Source organism: Myotis lucifugus, unplaced genomic scaffold, assembly GCF_000147115.1.
Source record: "Myotis lucifugus unplaced genomic scaffold, Myoluc2.0 scaffold_30, whole genome shotgun sequence".
Lineage (NCBI taxonomy): Eukaryota > Metazoa > Chordata > Mammalia > Chiroptera > Vespertilionidae > Myotis > Myotis lucifugus.
In genome coordinates, this window is record NW_005871078.1 from 8,701,483 (window position 1) to 8,722,769 (window position 21,287).

A 21,287-nucleotide genomic window follows, 5' to 3' on the forward strand; every position below is an offset into this window, starting at 1 on the left:
GTATAAATAACAAGTGATCATGCACTATCTCATTTTTAAAGAAATTATGGCTATGAAATTAGCCTTGGATCACTTGCAATTAAAAATAAGTAAAAATGTTAAGACGAAGTGAATATACAGAAATAATACGCGCTTGTTGAAGAGATTTTATGCAGAATCATATTATGTACTAAATTTAAGGTAGACTCAGTCCATTTTTTTGTATTAATATGTATTTCTTCTCTAATTAGCCTTTCTTTAATGATGCTAATTCATTTAAATTGAAGGGCTACTTTTTAAATTAAAAAAAAACACTTTATTTCCTATTTACTGAAATATTTGAAGCTTTGTTTAAACTAATCAAAAATGTTCACTTGCTTTTTATTTTTTTTTTATTGGTTTTTACAGAGAGGGAAAGAAAAAGACAGAAGGGAGGGGAGGGGGAGAAAGAGAGAGAGAGAGAGAGAGAGAGAGAGAGAGAGAGAGAGAGAGAGAGAGAGAGAGAGGAAAAGATTGATTTGTTGCTGTTCCACTTATTTATGCATTCATTGGTTGATTCTACCATGTGCCCTGACTGGGATCAAACCAGAAACCTTGGTTTATGGGGAAAATGCTCTATCCAAATGAGCTATCTGGCAGGGCCCACTTGGTGTGTTTTTAAACATTTTACATATCTAACTAAACTACTTACAACTTCTTGTGAATGCCCCACGTCCCACGTGGTTCAGGGTTCAGGATCTGGAGAGGGGGCCGCATGCAAATGACAGAGACGAGACAAGAAATAATAATTTGGAAATTGGGGGGCCAGGCGAGAGCCCAATGCAAGAAGATGGAGTCCGCTTGGGCTCAGGCCTTGCCATCCTTTTATTCAATTTGGGATACACTTACAGCCCTTAGGCAGGCAATTTCCAGTAACAGACTATCTTATCAGTAAGGATTTACATGACTATCTGGTGGGGAAATTGCTTCAGCTACCACTGTCTTGACTAAACAGTAGGTGCATAGCTCTGACCTTTGCCAGGGCTCAAGGGTCACCAGCATTCTGGGCTCCTTGTCCACATGTCTCTGCTAGTGAAGACAATAGGCGGCTTCCCACACTTCTAAAAATGTTAAGTCAAATGCAAGAAGCATATTTTATCACACTAAAGTTTCTGAAATGATGATGTCTTGAAATATACATTTAATGTTGCCTTTTTTGTCCCCTCAAAATCTATTATTATTAAATTGATGATGTGTCTTAAAAAAATCCATTATCTTAGATTCAAGGAGGTACTAACAAACACTTTAAATTGCAATTATTGCAAGAGAGAGGAAAAACATTCTCACAATTGCCCATTAGCCTATAGAATTGAAGATGGTATTCTTCTAATGACTTCAAAGTAGTTCAATGGCAGTTTTGACAAATGAAAGAACTTGATTTTCTGACATACTAGAACAATAATTTTAAAAATCAAATAATGTCTTCAAAATAAACCCGTACAAAATCCAACAAACTACACACACACACACACACACACACACACACACACACATCTTAAATCCGTACCCGAGGATACTTCCCCATTGATTTTTAGAGAGAGTGGGAGAGGGAAAGACAGAAATATCCATGTGAGATAAACACATCAACTGGTTGCCTTCTGCATGAGTCCCCACCAGGGCTTGAGCCAGGAAGGGACCTGCAACCGAGGAACCTGCCCTTGACTGGAATGGAACCCAGGACCCTTAAGTCCGCAGGCCAACGCTCTATCCACTGAGCCAAACTGGCTAGGGCTATACCTATATTTTTTCAGTTCTCAAAAATATCCCCAATACTTGGCAATTTTTGTGAGTAAAAGGTCAAATTTCTCATTACTAATGTTATTTAATAACAAAATATCCAATTTTTGAAGTATGCAATTTTGCCCAGCAGGTATGACTGAGCAAAGACCTATGAACCAGAAGGTCATGGTTCAATTACCTATCCGGGCACATGACCAGGTTTCAGGCTTGATCCCCAGTACGGGAGATGCAGGATGCAGCTGATCAATGATTCTCTCTCATCATTGTTTCTATCTCTCTCTCCCTCTCCCTTCCTCTCTGAAATCAATAAAAATAAGTATTTTTTTTTAAATTTCTCTGTTTAAAAAATAAAAATAAAGTATGCATTTTCCCTGTTGGTTAGAAAAATACTAAAGAAATGTCTTGCTTCTTTTAAAAAACTGCCTATTTGAATGTTAAAATTGGAAGAGTGCTTTCTTAAAATGTTTCTAATTTGGTCATTGTTTAAACTGTATCCAACAAACTGACATTTTTATAAACAATAGGTTAAGCTGTTTTCATTTTGTAAAATATATAATTTTTATTTTCTAAAAATAATCTTTTTTTTTTTAAGTTTCTAACCGCTAAGTTAAGGAAATGTTGCTAACCATTAAGTAAGGGAATAATGATGGTGAATAAGGAGAAATAGTATTAAACTAAAGTGTTTATTCTCAACATAATTTTTTGGGGAGGGTAAGGGGAACGACTTAGGTCCTTATTAGAAATATCAATCTTGGTGTGATACATATCTGCAGATATAGGTTAAAAGGTACAAATAAGAGCTATATGTTATAAGACAAAGAATTCAATGAGAAGGTGCCCTATAGATATGCTTATAAATACTTTCCCCCTCAAATTAGTTTAAAAAATTTTCTTCACCTTCACTTAAGAAAATGGGATAAAGCATGTGAAATTCAATGACTCTCAGCTAAATGTCATATAATTGACTCTTTACAAAATTGAAGATGAAAACAAAAAATAAAGCAGTATTTTTCCCAAGTAGTCCTTTTATTTTCCAGACATTTTTTTCTTCATTTCAACAATTATCATAGGCACTTACAAATACCAAATAACAGTATACAAAAATAAATAAAACATGTTCTTTTCCCTCAAATTTTATTAAACAATATTAAGACCTCCAACTCCTTATAATGCACTACTAATTCAGAAAGAGGTAATATCCTGAGGGAAAGCACATATTTAACCCTTACTATCTCAGATTATTCCCTTTAATCTATATCTATATATCTATATCTATATCTATATCTATATCTATATCTATATCTATATGCCTAGTTACGAACAAACGACCATGCAACCGAACAACCGGTCACTATGATGCACAATGACCACCAGGGGGCAGACGCTCAATGCAGGAGCTGTTCCCTGGTGGTCAATGTGCTCCCACAGCCAACCTCCAGTGGCCAACCAGCCTCCCACGGTCCCTCCCCTCAGCCGGCCAACTTCCCATGGTCCCCCTCCCAAACTGCCCCCTCATGAATTCATGCACCAGGCCTCTAGTAATAAATAACAGTGAGAGGATACTGGGACTATGGCAGAGGTGGCGTGATAGTCTTCTGATCTCTCAAAATTCCCTCATCAAAAATATACAGAACACATAAAAAAATGGAACCAACAACTCACAGTCAATATACATTACAAAAAAAAAAAATTTCAAACTCTACATTTATATTGCAAAGTCTGCTAAAAAATATTAGGAGAGTAGTGATAAAGAGATTAAAGAAAAATATAAATCATAATTAGAATAGATGTGAGAAATTTCAGAAAATAATTATAACAGAATAAATCATTTCAGAAATGATGACTAAACTAAAAAGAACATGATGATCAAATAAACTAATTGAAAGTACCTAAGAGAAATATAATAAAAAAGTGAAACAGGTTTTATATAAAAAATGAAGAGATGAAAAGGATCCAAGAGTAAAGGCAAATATAGAATACAAAGATTAACACACATTGAGTAAGAGACACCAAAAGAAAAAAAAATCATAGTAAGGAAATAAAACAAGTATTAAAATTAGAATTTAACAAACACTCCTTGTAATTTAAAAAAAGGAATTCAAACTATATACATTAAAGAACACATTGTAAGTCTAGGGAAATCAACACTGAATGACCAATAGCAGAACATATCCTAATAAAAAATATTTTAAAGAACAAACAACTGGAAGAAGAATTAGATTAAAACTACTCATTGACAGCAATACTTCATAATAGAAGAAAATGGAATAACATACTCCAATAGCAAAAAAAGGAAAAAGAATAAGGTATCTCTTAATGAACCGCTATGAAAAGGCCTCCAAGAAATAGTCTTAAATAAGGAAGGGGAGAGGTGGGGAAATTTAAAGAAAATAATAGAAGTGTATTTATTTAATACACTACCATCTGTATAGAAAAGAGAAGAGGGGAGGGAGGAAGGAAAGGAGCGAGGGAAGAGAGGAAGTTATAGTTGGTTTTTGTATGCATTATAAAAGACTGTAGAAAATAAAAATAAACTAACAGGGAGTAGGTGGATTACTGCATAAGATAAGGAGTAGGCTTTCATTATACATCTTTTTCTTGCTTTGTAGTTTAAAGTACTTGAACACACTACTTAACTGGTGTGGGAAGTACTTGAGCATTTTAAAACACACTCTTCTAAAGCTTTCCCTGTAGATTCTTATGTGAGCCAGATTGAGGACTACTGCTTTAAAATTTAAAGGGCATCAGATCATTGAAGCAAAACAGGTAAAATGAAGAAATCAGTGAAAATTATTACATAAAACTACTACAAAATTTAAAAATGTATTACGTTGACCTAGTCTTATTTAACAAGTGTACAACTGACATATTAAGTAAAATACCCTCAAAATGTTGTTTTTTAATATAAAGAATTCTACTAGTTTGTTTTGAATAAACGTTAGAATATATAAAAGTGTTATTTCAATGTTTATTGTTCTAATACAGTTTGATAAGGAGGTCTTCCAAATATTAGTATTTAAACTGAATTTGGTAATGAAAATTCATTTTGGAATAAGAAGAAGAAGAAAAAAAAAGACTTATTTCTCACCAAACTCCCCCCATAATGACTCTTTAACAGGGGTTGTGAAGAAGATGGGTATCCTAATAACTAAAATTTATCCATGTCCCATTATCTAATCAAATCTAAAATATCCTATATAATAAAAGCCTAATATGCTAAGTGTCCAGTGGTCCGGTCATCAGTTCAACCAATCAAAGCATAATATGCTAATGATATGCTAAGGCCCCTCAACTGCTCGCTATGACATGCACTGACCACCAAGGGGCAGACAGTCGACCAGTTGCTATGACATGCACTGACCACCAGGGGGTAGACACTCCAACTGGTAGGTTAGCTTGCTGCTGGGGTCCAGCTGATCGGGACTGAGCTAGATGGGCCGGACATGCCCTGGAGTCCTCCAGCGATCCCTCCCCAGCTGGCCAACTTCCCGCATCACTCTCCAGCCCTGATCATGCACCAGTGTGGTCCTTCAGCCTGGCCTGCACCCTTTTCCAATCCAGGACCCCTCAGGGGGGCACATTGTCTCTCAGGTAGTTCCATCTATACAATAAAAGCGTAAGCGATCATTACAGCAGAACGACCAGAATGATCAGTCACTATGATGTGCACTGACCACCAGGGGGCAGACGCTCAATGCAGGAGCTGTCCTCTCATGGTCAGTGAGCTCCTACAGGGGGAGTGCCACTCAGCCAGAAGCCGGGCTTGTGGCTGGCGAGCACAGTGGTGGTGGCGGAGCCTCTCTCGCTTCCATGGCAGTGCTAAGGAGCAGCAAGCCGAACGGTAAGGAGCGAGCAGACAGGCAGTAAGGAGCAAGGGGTCCCAGACTGTGAGAGGGTGCAGGCTGGGGTGAGGGCCTTCCCACCCGCCCCCAACAGCCAGTGCACCAGGCCTCTAGTATTATTAAATGAAAGGCATATGAGACCAACCAAAACGTAAGATCCTTATTTTCCTTTAATTGTTTTCTCTCCTTCAGAATGTTAATCATTCTTAAAGATAGCTGAATAAACAAATATGATGCCTTCAAGCTATGCTTAATTTATATTTCCTTTAGCATTATCTACTTCTAAAAAAGACTGCAACTGTACTTTGAGTTACCCATGTAGAACTGGTTAATTTCTACTAAGCAGTAGCCTCTGGCTGAGGGATCAATGTACAACACTTGACCAGTATTCATTTGAAATAGTAGACAAACATATTGAGAATAGTATCTACTCATATTTAAGTAATGTTACCAGTGAAACCAACAACAGAACATGGGCAGTCATCTGAAGCAGTGCAACTCCATTTATGAAGTCAATTTAAGGTCCTGTGAAACACCACATTTTCACATAACTTTTTAAAAATAAAATTCTCCAACAGTAAATCAAACTACTATAACCGGGAGACATTTCAATAGATGGCATTTGGAAGAATTGCCCAGTCTAAATATTCATACAGAAAATTCCAAAAGCTAGCTATAGGTACCCATACTGACAACTATCAGAGATGATCGTTTAATAATGAGCTGTGACGTTAATTGAATTTTTAAAAATGTGGTAACATTATGAGATGTGCATTTTAATAAGCTGCCAAGTTTCTTCAGAGCTCATCACAGGTGAGACAGGTGAGAAAGAAGACAAAAGAGTTTGGTATCCAAGTTGTACTAAGATGAGTTCTCTATTCAGGTTTTATGAAGAGCCCTTTAAATAGCTACCTCTAACAAATACACATGACGCACTTTTCTTCCTCCAGTTAGCTCACACACCCTGGACAGAACAGGAAAGGAGACGTGTGCACACCCCCATTGTACTGCAGAGCTCACAGTATTCGTTATTTCCTTCTGCTATGGGCACATTCACAAACCTCCACCTATCCTGCTAATTAGACCATATCATAAAACAACACTGTCAGAAATCACTGTAATAGTTCATGTTGTTTTAAGAAAAAGTTTGTTTAAAGGTTCTACAAACATTCCATTTATTAATTACTCTTTCTCTGGTCAGACTAAAATCTTGACAAAGGCACACCCAAAACTAGCCTAAGTAAAGGTAGATGAATTTATAAAATTAAAAATTCAAGCCCTATATTTTGGTAACACATGAAAAATCTTGTGGTGGTGGTGAATAGGTATAAATTTTGTTTTCCTTTATTGTCCACACTTCACATAATATATTGTTATAAGTATATAAGTATACAAACAGTTTAAGAGGCTTCTCAGTTAATTTAGTCTTGTCAGTATGATCTTTTTATATTCCTAAATGTTTTGCTTTATTTATGATACCACAGAGAGGCAGGCACCAATATATTATCCTTGTCATCATAAATAGCAAAAACCTTTTTCTATTTTATTAAGTTCCACAAATATTTGGAAGACCTGTATGTTACATACTCCTTAATATAAAAAATATGTACATCTACACAATGGAATACTATGCTACGATAAAAAAGAAGGAGTTCTTGCCATTTGCAACAGCATGAATGGAAGTGGAAAGCACTATGCTAAGCGAAATAAGCCAGTCAGAGAAAGATAAATATCACATGATCTCACTCATTTATGGAATATAATGAACAACATAAACTGATGAACAAAAATAGATCCAGAGACAGAGAAGCATCGATCAGACCGTCAAACCTCAGAGGGAAGGTAGGGGAGGGTGGGGGTAAGGGGGAGAGATCAACCAAAGGACTTGTATGCATGCATATAAGCCTAACCAATGGACACAGACACCAGGGGGGTGAGGGCATGAGTGGCGGGGTGGGGGGCAATGGGGGGATAAGGACACATATGTAATACCTTAATCAACAACAACAACAAAATATGGATTGCCATACTCTACAGAAGAAATAAATGATAAATATATTTACTTTCAAGTACCTGAGGAATGATGGGCAAATCACTAATTCAAGCAAGAAATTTAATATATATTCACTATTTAAAAGCTCACCTTTGCTAATATTTCATCCTATATATAAATTTAGCATACAATGGCCTCCTTTGACACTCATGTATTTAATCACATCTTTTCCTAAGAAATTATTAGATAGAACTTGTACCAATTTTGGGGGGGTCAGGGGGAAGGCTATATCCACAGAAAAAAATGGATTATAGAAAGGTCAAATAGTAAAGCCCAAGATTTTCTAAATTCTTGTTGAATCAATTTAAATATTTTTATTGAAAATATATTTCCAGAAAGACTAACACACATATCATGTGTACACAAACTAGGTAAATACAATACAGATTGAGATTTATAGATTATCTCCCAATTTAAGTTATCTGCATTTTTATTTAATTCCTATAGCTACAATGACTCCATGAATTAATTTTTTAAACTGTGTTCCTTTAAAAAAATTACTAAAAATACTTGCTTTAAAATTCTATCTAAAGATTGAAATTAATTTTCTGCTGTGGATACAAAAAAAGGTTATTTAAATTTTTAAATATTCTTTGTTATTCCATTTCCAGAATAAGGTGAAGTAGATGCACTCCTCCCTATGTTTATCAACAAGTACAGCTAAAAGGCCTGGACAGTATAGTTAAAACAAATTTAAGAAGATTCCAGAAGGTGGTGGAAAGGCAGACCACCGAGGGACCTGAGGACCCAAGGAATGACATAGTGGTAAGTTCTATGAGTTTTCTTTTAGCCTCAGAAAATGGGATGGCCAGCAACCATGAAATGCCAGTGAGCACAAACAAAAACAGCCCCAAGAAATGCCATCCCTCTCCACCCAAAGGACCATGAAATGGGGAGAACAGAAAACTTTTAGATAAGAAGCCAGGCCCAATGGTAAAAAAAAAAAGAAAAAAAAAATGAGCTCACTTCCAGCTCTGAGAGCAAAGGCCAGAGTGCTGAGCCCAGACCTCCCCGTCACCCAGCTATAAAGTGCTGCCCTGGCTGTTCCTGAGGGGGTAACTAAGAAAACTTTATAGTTTGGAGGAGTTTTGAGGACTTGCATCCCCACCCAAGGGTAAGGAGACTCCACCTCCCACTCTTTTCCTATGTCAGAAGAAGCTGAGTGGGGAACCAGAACTCTTACAACCACTCAGAAGTAGCAAGGCCTTCTGGCTCCATGGTGCTAGTACAAGCACATGGGAACTGCTACCAGGTACCTCTCCTCCTCCAGGCCAGGGTGGTATCAGCTAAAGTCTACATGGGGCCTGACATTAAACTTTCTCTCTGAAGTAAGGGCACCCCTTCTGCTCAGGGTTTCAAAGGCAGCTGAGTGGGAAACTTGCAATTTCACCCCAACACCCGACATTAACAAAGTGGCCTCCACCTTTCCCCAATCTGTGTGGTGTCATTTAAACAAGATAGAAGGTGTCACACAAAACACCCCAAATGTGTAGGATATAATTAAAAACCACTCATCATACCAAAACAAACACTGAACACTAGTTTCACTTTTTGCCTTTTTAAAAATAAAAACTAAAATCCTTTGGAAAACAGGTACTAATGTAGATCTTTCATAAAAGCAAAGTGACATAAGGCGTACTTTTCAAAAACCAGAGGTTACCTGTGCCAGCTAAACAGCATGCCTGCCTTTAAGTTCAATTGAGCTATGAGACCTCCTAGTACATTTTCTATCACTTAGTTAGCAAAGGTGATAAAATACTCCATAAGTTAATTTACTCTTTTAATCACATGGTATAAAAAGGGAGAGAGGCCGAAGTAAAAGTGCTAAAAAAAAAGTATCTGAAAAAGGTTTCTTTGGCTAAGAAAGAGCTTTTTAAATTGAATGTTAGTTTTGAAGACTCAAGTTGTAACTCTTAAACTATCACTATTAATAGTAAAAGTAGAAAGACAACGATAATGCCCCTTGGCATTTATATAAGTCTTTACTGTGAAAAACTCAAGTACTGTATGGCCCCAGATGATTTCTCAGGTATGTTACTATTCCCATTAACAGACTGAAAAACTAAATTTTCAAAGGTATATGTCACACTACAGGGCCCAGAATAAGTTATTCAACATAGACAAAAGAAACACTAAGTTCTGTCAGTATTCGGTACTGTGGCTTCTAATAAGCACCTTAATTCCAAGTATGGGGCTGGTAAATGTGACCTTACACAATGTGATGAGCCCTTGGAGAACAGGGTGCACAATATTAGCGCACACTCATTCAAGAATATTGAGCCCCCATTATACCCACATTACATTCCAGGTATTGTTCTAGGTACTAGAAAGGAAAGCTCCTAATCTCATGGAGTTTACACTCTGGTGGGGGAAAAACAAAAAAATAAACACATTAAAATAAAATAACAGGTGGAGGTAAGTGCTATGAGAGGGGCAAAAAAGCAAAGAAAGGGGACTAGGGCATGCTGAATATATACACAGTTCTCATTTTATATAGCATGGTCCAAGGAAGCCTCCACAAGAGCAGGTATCTGAAGGTTCACTGAGACTTACTAAAATACAATTTTCAAAGACTTAAAATGTGACTCATATAAATATAAACTGAACTTACATCCCAGATTTATTCTATTCACTTATTAAGACTCAATAAATCAGAAGTTAAGACGGGTTCAAACTGCATTTGAAGATATATATATATATATAGCTATAGATATTTATTTATATATTTACATTATTTAAATAACGGGTTGTTAAACAGGAAAGAGTGCTAGGTTAGAGACAAAACTGGTGATTGTCCCATGGGGTTATCTTTTTGAACAAACAAGCATTGCCTCTGGGGAAAAAACATAATTAGCATGTAATAACAATAAACCATGAGTCAAATAAAGTACATTCTCCTAAATAATCCTTGGGTAGGTCCATTAAACAATGTCCCCCTAGACATCGAAAGAACACACTGCTCAGCCTTTTCCTTATTTTCATGTTGTACATAATTTTTAACAGAGCCATGTAGATATCTGGAGGGAGGGCATTCCAGGCAGAAAGACTGTGACTAAATCATAAACCATTTCCCTCCACTCACCACTCCAACAGCCAAGGAATGCCCTCCCAGACAGGCTCACACATTCACCTGGACTTTATTACCAAGCCTGCTGTAAGTAAATAGCTGGGGGTAAACTGGAAAAGTTGGAGAAGCCAAAAGATTTACACTGGAAGGAGAATGAGAATTAAGTCTGGGAAATGATTTGACTTAAATTTTAAAAAGCACTACTCTATCTGCTGAAATAAAGACTCATTAAGGAGAAGAGCAAGAGCAGAAGCTAGAAGACCACTTAGGAGACTATTAAAATGATCTAGGCAAATAAACAAGCTGGTCAGATGGAAAAGTGTTATGGAGGAAAAAAGCATCATATGGGAGGGTTGGTAGGGGATGTCAGCATTGTCTGGAAAGGTCTCATGGAGACCTGAATGGTATAAAAAAGAAAATTAAGAGATATAGGGATATAAGGATAAAGCAAAATGAGGAGAAAGAGGCAGGGAAAAGACAGGGAGAAAGGATAAAGAAGAGTATAGGGCCTTGAAAACCATTTTAAGGACTCACTTGACTTACTCTGAGTGAGATGAGAAGCCACTAAAGATTTCAGAGCAGAAAAATAACAAAATCAACTTAAGTATTGAACAGATCACAGTGGCTGCAAGGTGGAGAATAGCCCATAATTAGGCAATGACAGAAGCATAAAGATTGGTTAGAAATAAGGAAGGCCTAGAATAGGTTGGTAGCAGTGACCATAATGATAAATCGTGGAAACCTGGATATTTTGAAGGTAAAGCCATCAGGTTTCCCTGAAGGAACTGACATGAGTAAGTACAAAAAAAAAAAAAGGATAAATGCCGTTTTCAGCCTTAGGGAATGGAAAGATAGCACTGCCTTTTACTGAGATGGGGAAGAACAGAAAAAAAAACAAGTTTATTAAGGAAACTTGAGGAGGCAACGAGGAGACATTGATTACAATAATAAAAAAGATTAAATATCTCAGTTCAGGGGTTACAGGATTCTAAACTCTTTTAAAATATAATCACAAATAAGAAAAATCAGAATGTCCAAATTCCAAATTTTATCCATCAGAAACAGAGTATTTTTCACCAAACTGTGTCTCAAACAACTAACCCTCATAGATTCATATTTTTCAAAATTACATTTATGATTAATTTCATCCATGTTGGTGAATATTTTACATACTGATTGTTCATTCATAAAATATTTATTCAGCACTATTTGAAATCACATTACATGCTTTATCAAAAGGCTTACACATTAAATTGTAAGCACAGGCGGTTTACCTGAAGTTCTTTGTATCTATCTTGAAAAGAAATGGCCTCTTGCTCTTTTTCTTTAAGGAAATCTTTTTCCAAGACATTATGCTTTTCTATCAATGATTCCACATCCTAAAGGAGAAATCCAGGCACAAATTATGTCATGGCATGAAATATATTTCATTATTTCAATGAACATAGCAGAAAATGTTTGGTAAGGAAAAAACCCACAGAAAGTATGATTTAAAGTTTAACAATATTATAGATTGTATGCTTCACTCTCATTTCCAGACCAATATCAAACATTGCTATAACACCAAAATTATTCATGCTAATAAATGAATAAAAGCACCTAAGCCAATTATAATCAACACAGTCTATATCTACATATACTTTCATAAATTTGCTAAGGCCCTTTTATAGATATTTTAAGGAAAGAGAAATGAGAACATAAATAAATAATTTACTAAAATAGCTGTATATGTAACCACTCTTGTCAAATATCTCATGATGCCTGACTTTATACAGCAGTGGTTTTCAACCTGTGGGTCGGGACCCTTTCACAGGGGTCGCCTAAGACCATCCTGCATATCAGATATTTACATTACAATTCATAACAGTAGCAACATTACAGTTATGAAGTAGCAATGAAAATAATTTTATGGTTGGGTCACAACATGAGGAACTGTATTTAAAGGGCCAGAAGGTTGAGAACCACTGTTATATAGGAACAAGACAATGTTACAAACCTTCTAAACTATGTAAGAAACACAATACTACCTACTTTCAAGATAAATAAAAATAAACCAGGAAAAAAGCATTATTTAGAGAAAACAAACATCTAGTAAAAGATGATCATATATTTAAAAGTACACATTTAAGACCAGAAATTTCTTACCAAAGAATTCTAAGTGATAAACTCAAATGACTGGTTTAAACCTACAGCCAAGAAAGGACAGTCAGTGTCTTCTTCCCCTGATGAGTTTTTAATCAAACACAGGGATTTTATCAAATTTCCAGAATGTATAATTTAAACAGTTTTTAGGGAAATGTAAATATACCTTTTTAATTCTCTGTTTTTCTTCCTCAGAAACTTTGAGCTTAATCTCCAAACTTGAAATTTTCTGCTGAAGCTGTATGTTTGATACATTGGCTACAGGATCCTCAGAATCATCCACAAGAGCAATTGTTCCATTACTTTTCTCATCAGTTAAACCCAATGGAAAAAGTGAGATATCCAGATCAGTGTGTGTTGATTGCTGAATCTAAACCACATTAAAAAAAAATATACAAGAGGGAAAAGTTTACACTGTACCAATAATGAAAACATCCAAAGGGCACCAGAAACCACATTTGGAAATTAAGTTGTAGCAAGGGTTCCGAAATTATTTCACCCTTTAAGTAAATCAACAGAAGACCTCAAACTATTACAACAACCTGATCTTTGCAGTAAGACCCAAAATTTCCTCTAAACTTTAGAGTTCAAAGCATTTATTATTTTGCAAGCAAAGCACTAAAAACTTAAAACTTTTTCTTATGTCTGAAAGTGTATAATTAAGAAGAGGCATATCTGATATCAGTTCTTAAATTTACACACATCAGAATTTGCTTATACTTTAAATTGTAAATCAGAATTTGAAATAGCGACCAACCAACCGAAAGACTGAACAACCAAACGACAGGTCGCTATGACATGTACTGACTACCAGGGGACAGACACTCAAAGAAGGGGCTGCCCCTTGGTGATCAGTGTGCTCCCACAGCGGGAGCACCACTCAGCTGACAGAGGGGCACCAAATGCAGGGCTCACGGCTGGCGAACACCAGGCAAGTGCCACTGTGGCGGCGCGAGCCTCTCCTGATCAGGACTGACTCAGCAAGAGCCCATGGCAGGCATGAACAGGAGCTGTAGGCAGGAGCAGCAGGCAGCATTGGACTGCTGGTTTTGGCCTGATCCCCGTAGGCCACACTGAGGGACCCCACTGGTGCACAAATCCGTGCACCGGGCCTCTAGCTTATTAATAACCTCTAATCAATCATCACTTTCTAGTAAAGATACCAGATAATTGAGATTGTGTATAGCACCTGGAAAATTTGGATTAAATCCAGCATCTGGCTGCTAACACAATGCCTGGGTCAATAAATATTTGAATGAATAAACTCTAAGACTGCAATCTTTTAAAATTTTACTATAAAATTGAAAAGAACACTCTAATACCTGAAAACATACAATAAGTGTCCCTGAAAACAGAGATGATTATTCTTTTTTTGTAATTATTTTCCCTTTTAAAGTTCAAGATTTGAAATAAACGAAGTCAATTTTAATAACTGGACACTCAAACCATATTTTGGTAACTAAGGTTACTTAAATACCTTGCAATTGTTCCCCAAAACAAACATATTATTCAGAATCCTAGATATTAGCCTCAAAGTTAGAGTGTCTACAGAAATATTTTTCAGAAAGTTAAGAAAAGGAATCAGAAAATCTTTAAAAGTTAATTCAATCAGTATATAATTTTTTTTTAAGCATGCAGATTTCCTATAAAGATAGGCTTGTCCTTACCTGTGCTTTAGGAACAGTTTGACTGACAATGGTGGTGTCTGCATGTGTAATCTCTGGTGATGAAATGATGGGCTCAGAAGAGAGGCAGCCAATGGTGGGAGAAGAGTGGTCATGGTCTAGTATAATCGCGGGAGAAGCTGGAGAAAGATGGACTCCAGATACTGAAAGAAAACAAACAAAAAGATGATTGAAGAGAAAATAACGAACAGGTTGAAGGGAAGAAAAGAGAGTACAGAGAGGGAAAGGGAAGTAAAAGCAAAATGCCTGAAAATGAGGATTCTATAACTATTCCTAAAAGGCCATTACCTGAAATCTAAAACTAGTGTTTCTAAATTTAACATGTTATTTCCACATGAGACTCAGGCAAACAAGACAATAATATCTTAGTGTTTACATATAACATATTACCGTTAGAAGTGCATTTCTAACTCAGAGAAAGTATTCAAACATATTACCTAACTATCAAGTTAGTTCAGAAAAAGCACTAGCATACTTACTAGTGCCAGGCACAGGCACTAACGAGACACTGAGAAGACAGCAGTGAGCAAGACAAGTCAGGCATCCATGAACTCAATGGCCTGATGACCCAGTATCCAAGTCAAATCAATTATTACAATAAAGTAAGCAAAGGGGAAGAATAATTACTTTAAAATAATTAATCCAACTGTCTCAGTGTTAATTTCTTTTTCAACAATAGATTTTTCATATTAAAGTCAGTCAGTATGCCAACTTGTTTTTAAAGAAAAATAATGTTGAAATACAATTCTGTAATTAATTTCCCAACGAAACATTATTAGATTGTGATTTAATTTCAAATACAAAGGTCACAAAAGGAAAGCCAATTGCCAAGCATGAAATAAAATAAAAATATTGATGAGGGCAAAATAAACAGGTTATATATATTAATTTATTTTCATAGTAATATAATTTTGACAAAGGAAATAATGATATTAAAACATTACATATCAATCTATGGGACACATTTATAGCAGTGTTTAGAATTCTTTCTAAAAATTCAAACACATATATTTATACTATGCATTTTAAAGTTTAAGAAGAGTAAATTATTTTTAGAAGTAATCTATTTATATGTTCTGACTTTCTAAATTATAAAGACCTTTATTCCACATTGGCATCAGTGGCAACGTCAGCGAAGTTCTACCATAAATTCTGGAAGACAGTTCACAATGGAAATTGCATTTTTGCCTGAAGAAAAATATTTATAAGGTCAATAGGTATTAATAAACTAAACAATTTATCAATTTCTGATTGGTATCCTACAGGTATCATTTCGTTATCTTAGATATACTTTTACTTCATAGCAATTGTGTTTATAAAATAGTATGTGCCATACGTGAGAGGCATTCTAGCTTCTCACATAAGCATTTCACTATTTTAACTGAAATACAGAAAACTAGAATTTCAACTCATATTTTCACTTGATATATCTGTTTCAGAAATGACTTTTTTCTAATCTTCATTATTCCATATGCTAAGATTTCTCTAAAATGTCAAAATATTCTAACTTCTAATTCTAAATTATAATTTATAACAAAAATATAACTAATTTTAAAAGTATGAAATAAGTATTATAGCATAGTAGAGTGAATACAGCCCTGGTATTAAGACCATAGATTCTGGAACCTAATTGCCATGAAAGGTATAGAGCAATAAGCAAGTTTACTTCTCTCAGTTTCCTTATCTGTAAAATTGGCAAAGATTTGCCAATCCTATATAATAAAGAGCTAACGTGCGAGAGTGGACTGCGGAAGGACCTTCCAGAAACACCAGTGGGTGGGGCCGTGGGGCTGTGGGGCCATGAGGCAGCCAGGGCAGCGAGGGCTGAGGAAGCCGGGGGCTGCGAGGGCCAAGCCCCTTGCATGAATTTCGTGCATCGGGCCTCTAGTGAGGTATAAATTGACTAAATATGTATAGGTTTTATTATTGTGCTTATATTATTTTCATTATTATTTCAAAGATTAAAATTTGTTAGACAAGTATGTTTAATTCTGGGCATAAAAGTGACTATGATCCTTGATTCAAGAAACTCTTAAAAATATCATTCTGATCTAATACCTGAATATTTTAAAATCTCTATGTTTTTATATTTATAGCTAAAATCTGAGACAAGATTTCATGCTGATAAAAGTTAAATTCTCAATCCATAACATCATATGAGGAAAACAAGTAGGGAAAGTGGTAGAATAAAGAAAAGGAGGAAGAGAGGGAGGACACAAAGAAAAGAGATAAATACAGGGAAGGGAAAGGGAGAGAGAGTGAGAGAGGAAAGTAGGAAGAGGGCAAGAGAAGCATCCTCAATTCAACCTCGCACTTTCCACTAGCTACTGCTACCTATCACACTTTACCTTCATACCCAAATGTTTTATCTCCAAATTATTCCTGCCTCAATTGTCTTCTCACCTAACCCTCATCACTCCACAGAACTCAACAATTAAGATATTAATTTTCCTTTCAATTACTATTAAATCAAATGAACGCTCTTATCTTTCTTTAGTTCTCCAGAGCACTAATACTAATGACCCTCCTTTACCTTGAAAGTTCCCTTGGCACCTGTGAACCACTTTATCCTAGACTTCCTCCTAACATTTTGACTAATTTTTCTTGTTCCCTCTCAACCTTAAGATTCAGTTTTTTTCATGTTCTGATCTCAATATTCACATTATTCTGACCACTTTCAAAACTCATTATTTAAATTTTCACCTATAAGCTCCACTCTGCAGAGGTCCAGATCCATATATTCACCTAACTACCAGACAGTTCCATGTAGCTACCTAGTAGGTACATCAAACTTACCCATCATCTTACAGAAACCTGCTTTGTTTCATGCTTCCCATTTTAGCTAATAGTATCTCGATGAACTTTTTGTCCAAGCCAGAAATGATACTACTAAGGGCTGACTTTATTCCAGTCACACTGTGCTACTAACAGTTCCTGATTATGCCATACTGTTAAATACCTCTGTGACCTCACAATATTACTGCTTAAGTAAAAGCCATAGCTACAGAGTCAGAAATGGAATTTAATTTCAACAATAACAACTTCTTGTTATGCAGCCTTGGGCAAATATGAATCGATATAAACCACTGATTCAGTATTCTGAAAATGGGGAAATATGTACCTCAAAATGACATTATACAGCTTGAATTAGATAATATAAATAAGCTGCTTGGCTATACCAGATTGGTACATGGTAAATATTCAATAAAAGGAAACTGTCATTAAATTTCTTTGATCATTTGACAACATTCAAAAAAAGCCTTTTTAGGACTCTTTTCACCTACTCCATTACCCACCCAACCACAAAATTTTAATTCCCTCGTCAAAATATTACAATTTTGTCAAAGGAAATAATGATATTAAAACATTACATATCAATCTATGGGACACATTTATAGCAGTGTTCAGAAAAATATTTATACCACAGAAGTATAGTTTATAAAAGCTGATATGATTAGAGCTAAAAAAAAAAATTAACCCTAGCTGGTTTGGCTCAATGAATAGAGCGTCAGCCTGAAGGGTCCCAGGTTCGATTCTGGCCAAGGGCACATGCCTGGGTTGCGGGCTCGATCTCCAGTAGGGGGCGTGCAGGAGGCAGCCAATCAATGATTCTCTCTCATCATTGATGTTTCTATCTCTCTCTCCCTCTCCCTTCCTCTCTAAAATCAATAAAATATGTTTAATAAATAAATAAATAAATAAATAAATATAAAATAAAAATAATTAATGCTCTAAAAATAAAGAAAAACTTCCTTAGCTTAGCTTACATAACAGTAACATAACATTAATAGCTAAGCCTGATAAAGACAATACAAAAACAAAATAATTAGAGATTATTAGAGTATCACATAAAAATAATGAGGCAAAAGTTCTAAATCAAATGTTAGTAAAGAGAGTCCTACACCATACTGAGAACATGTTTTGAATGAACAAGTGAGATTTGTTCCAGGAATACAAGGATAGTTCATTATTAGGGTATTCATTAATACAATACATCATACTGATAGGCTTAAATAGAAAATGATGTTTTATTTCTAAGACTGAAAATGCTTTCGGTAAAAATGAACACTCAAGAAAATAGGAATTGATGGATACTTTCTTGACATAATAAATATAGACCTTAGTCCTAAGTCAGCATGTTAGTTAACGAGAAAAAAAAAAAGATCAAATTAGATTAATTCCTCTACAGTCAAAAATAAAACAAGGATGGATGTCTACTATCTCCATACCATTTAACATTGCACTAAAGGCATAAGCCAATGCAATTAGGCAAGATAAATTAAATAAATGTGTAAAAATAGGAGAAGAAAAATTATCTCATGTTCCTACTAAAGTCAAACAGTAAACACAATCAGTAAAGAAGAAAGATATTAACTTAATAAATAGAAATGAATAACATTCATATGTAAAAATAATAGGGGATTTAATGTTAAAGAAAATACTACTTTCCGTAGCCACAAAAAAGATAAAATATTGAGGAATAAATTTAGCAAGAAGCATGAGGAAAACTTTAAAACACTTCTAAAAGACTCAAAGGTATACCTGAACAAAGGTAAAGATATCCCTTGTAATTAGTTAGGGAACTAAGTATCATAAAGATGTCAATCCTCCCTTAGTTATTTTACTTTAATTTTTAAAATTATTGTTGAGAGTATTAAAGATGTACACCCGCCCCCCATTACCCTCCTCCACCCAGTTCCCAACCCACCCCAAGCCTTCACCACCCTATTGTCTGTGTTCATAGGTAATGCATATATGCATATAAATTCTTTGGTTAATCTCTTCCTGCCCCACCCTCCTCCCTTCCCTCTGAGATTCATCAGTCTGCTCCATATTTCCATGCCTCTGGTTCTATTTTATTCATCAGTTTTTTTGGTGTTGTTCATTAGATTCCTTGTTCGTTTTTGATTTTTAGTTTCAATTGTTGATAGATATGTATTTATTGCCATTTTATTGTTCATATTTTTTCTCCTCCTCCTTCTTCTCCTTCTTCTTTTTCTTCTTCTTCTGATTCTTCTGCTGCTGCTTCTTCTTTTTCTTACTAACTGCTTTCTCTTGCTGCTTTTAAGATTCTCTCATTGTCTTTAACTTTTGGCATTTTAATTATAATGTGTCTTGGTGTGGGCCTCTTTGGGTTCTTCTTGTTTGGGAATCTGTGCTTCCTGGACTTGTAAGTCTATTCCTCTCACTCAAGGATCTTAATGAGAGTTTCATGGGTATTAATGAGACTTTCAAGGATCTTAGTGAGATTTTCAAAGACATGAAAAAGGACCAGTCAGAAATTAATCATACACTAACTGAAATAAAGAATAACTTATAGGGATTCAACAGTAGAGTAGAGGATTTCAAGAATCAAATCAATGATTTGGAATATGAGGAATAAAAAAAACAACCAATCAGAAGAGCAAAAAGAAAAATTAATCCAAAAATATGAAGATAGTGTAAAGAGCCTCTGGGACTTCAAGCATACAAACATTCGCATTGTAGGGGTGCCAAAAGGAAAAGAGAAAGAGCAAGATATTGAAAACCTATTTGAAGAAATGATGACAGAAAAAAATCCCTTAATTAATTTATAGACCTAATATAAATCCAATAAAAGTATCAATAAGCTTTTTTTTATAATGGAACTAGACAAATGGACATTAAACATCACATGAAAGAAGTAAAAATACAAAAAAGACAGGAAAAAACAAAAATATAAGGAGGGTACTAGACCCTCTTATTAAAATATACTAATTTAAAAACTATATTAAAACATACTATGCACCTTATTAATATAATATGGCATTAAATTACATAAAAACATAAAATGCACCCTTTATAATTTAAACAGTTTGGTGCAGCAATTAACAGACTAGAAAGTCCAGAAATAGACCCATGTCAGTGTGAAACTTTAGTATATGGTAGGAGTGGCATTTCAAGTAACTGAGATAAAGATGGGCTTGTTTATAAAAAGTGCCAGGACAACTGATTAGTCATTTGAAAAAAGATGAGATAAAAAAATAAATAAATAAACTCCAAATCGATCAGAGATCAAAACAATTTTTAAGAGAACAGGGGAAATATGAGTGAGTTTCTCTTTACCTTGGGTGTAAAAACAAAAAACAAAAAGAGGAGCTTTTTAACTATGACTTGATTCCAAATACAAAAAAAAAAAAAGATTTATACATTTGACTCTAGGATAAATAACAATGTTTTCTGCCAAAAAATATCTTAAATAGAATCAAGAAAAAACTGACAAATTAAAAAAAAAAGATATGTGTAATTCATATCACAATTAATGGCTAATATTCCTAAATAATAAAAAGAACATTTAAAACTTGGGGATGGGGGGTGCAAGGATTGCAAAAGAACAGCCTATAGAATAATGGGCACAAAAATGTAAACAGTTAATTCACTAAAAAGAAAATCTACAAATAGGCCTTTAAAGATGCAGATAGGCCCTACCTGGTTTGGCTCAGTGGATAGCGTCAGCCTGCAGACTGAAGGGTCCCAGGTTCAATTCTGGTCAAGGCCACATGCCTAGATTGCGGGCTTGATCCCCAGTAGGGGATGTGCAGGAGGCAGCCAATTAATGATTCTCTCTTATCATTGATGTTTCTATCTCTCTTTCCCTCTTCCTTCCTCTCTGAAATCAAAAAGTTAAAAAAAAAAAAAAAGATGCAGATGCATGCATCTACTCATTTGTCATAAAGGAAACACAGAAAAGATAAAACTAATGAGACAGATAGGTGGAATAA

At 35.2% G+C, this 21,287-nt stretch overlaps 1 protein-coding gene across 3 annotated transcripts in view; it reads right to left on the reverse strand.

Annotated features, from left to right (window-relative positions):
• The window catches only part of CCDC91 (coiled-coil domain containing 91), a 317,390-nt gene that overhangs the window by 156,456 nt on the left and 139,647 nt on the right, over positions 1-21,287 (reverse strand). For 2 of the 3 annotated variants that reach the window (XM_023752314.1, XM_023752315.1), the window contains 3 exons: positions 14,530-14,690; positions 13,029-13,232; positions 11,995-12,099 (listed from right to left, as the gene is read on the reverse strand). In XM_023752314.1, the coding sequence (XP_023608082.1) occupies positions 11,995-12,099; positions 13,029-13,232; positions 14,530-14,690 (470 nt within the window). Of the gene's footprint in view, positions 1-11,994; positions 12,100-13,028; positions 13,233-14,529; positions 14,691-15,646; positions 15,736-21,287 lie in introns of all 3 variants that reach the window. The other variant, XM_006086761.3, reaches the window with a different exon arrangement.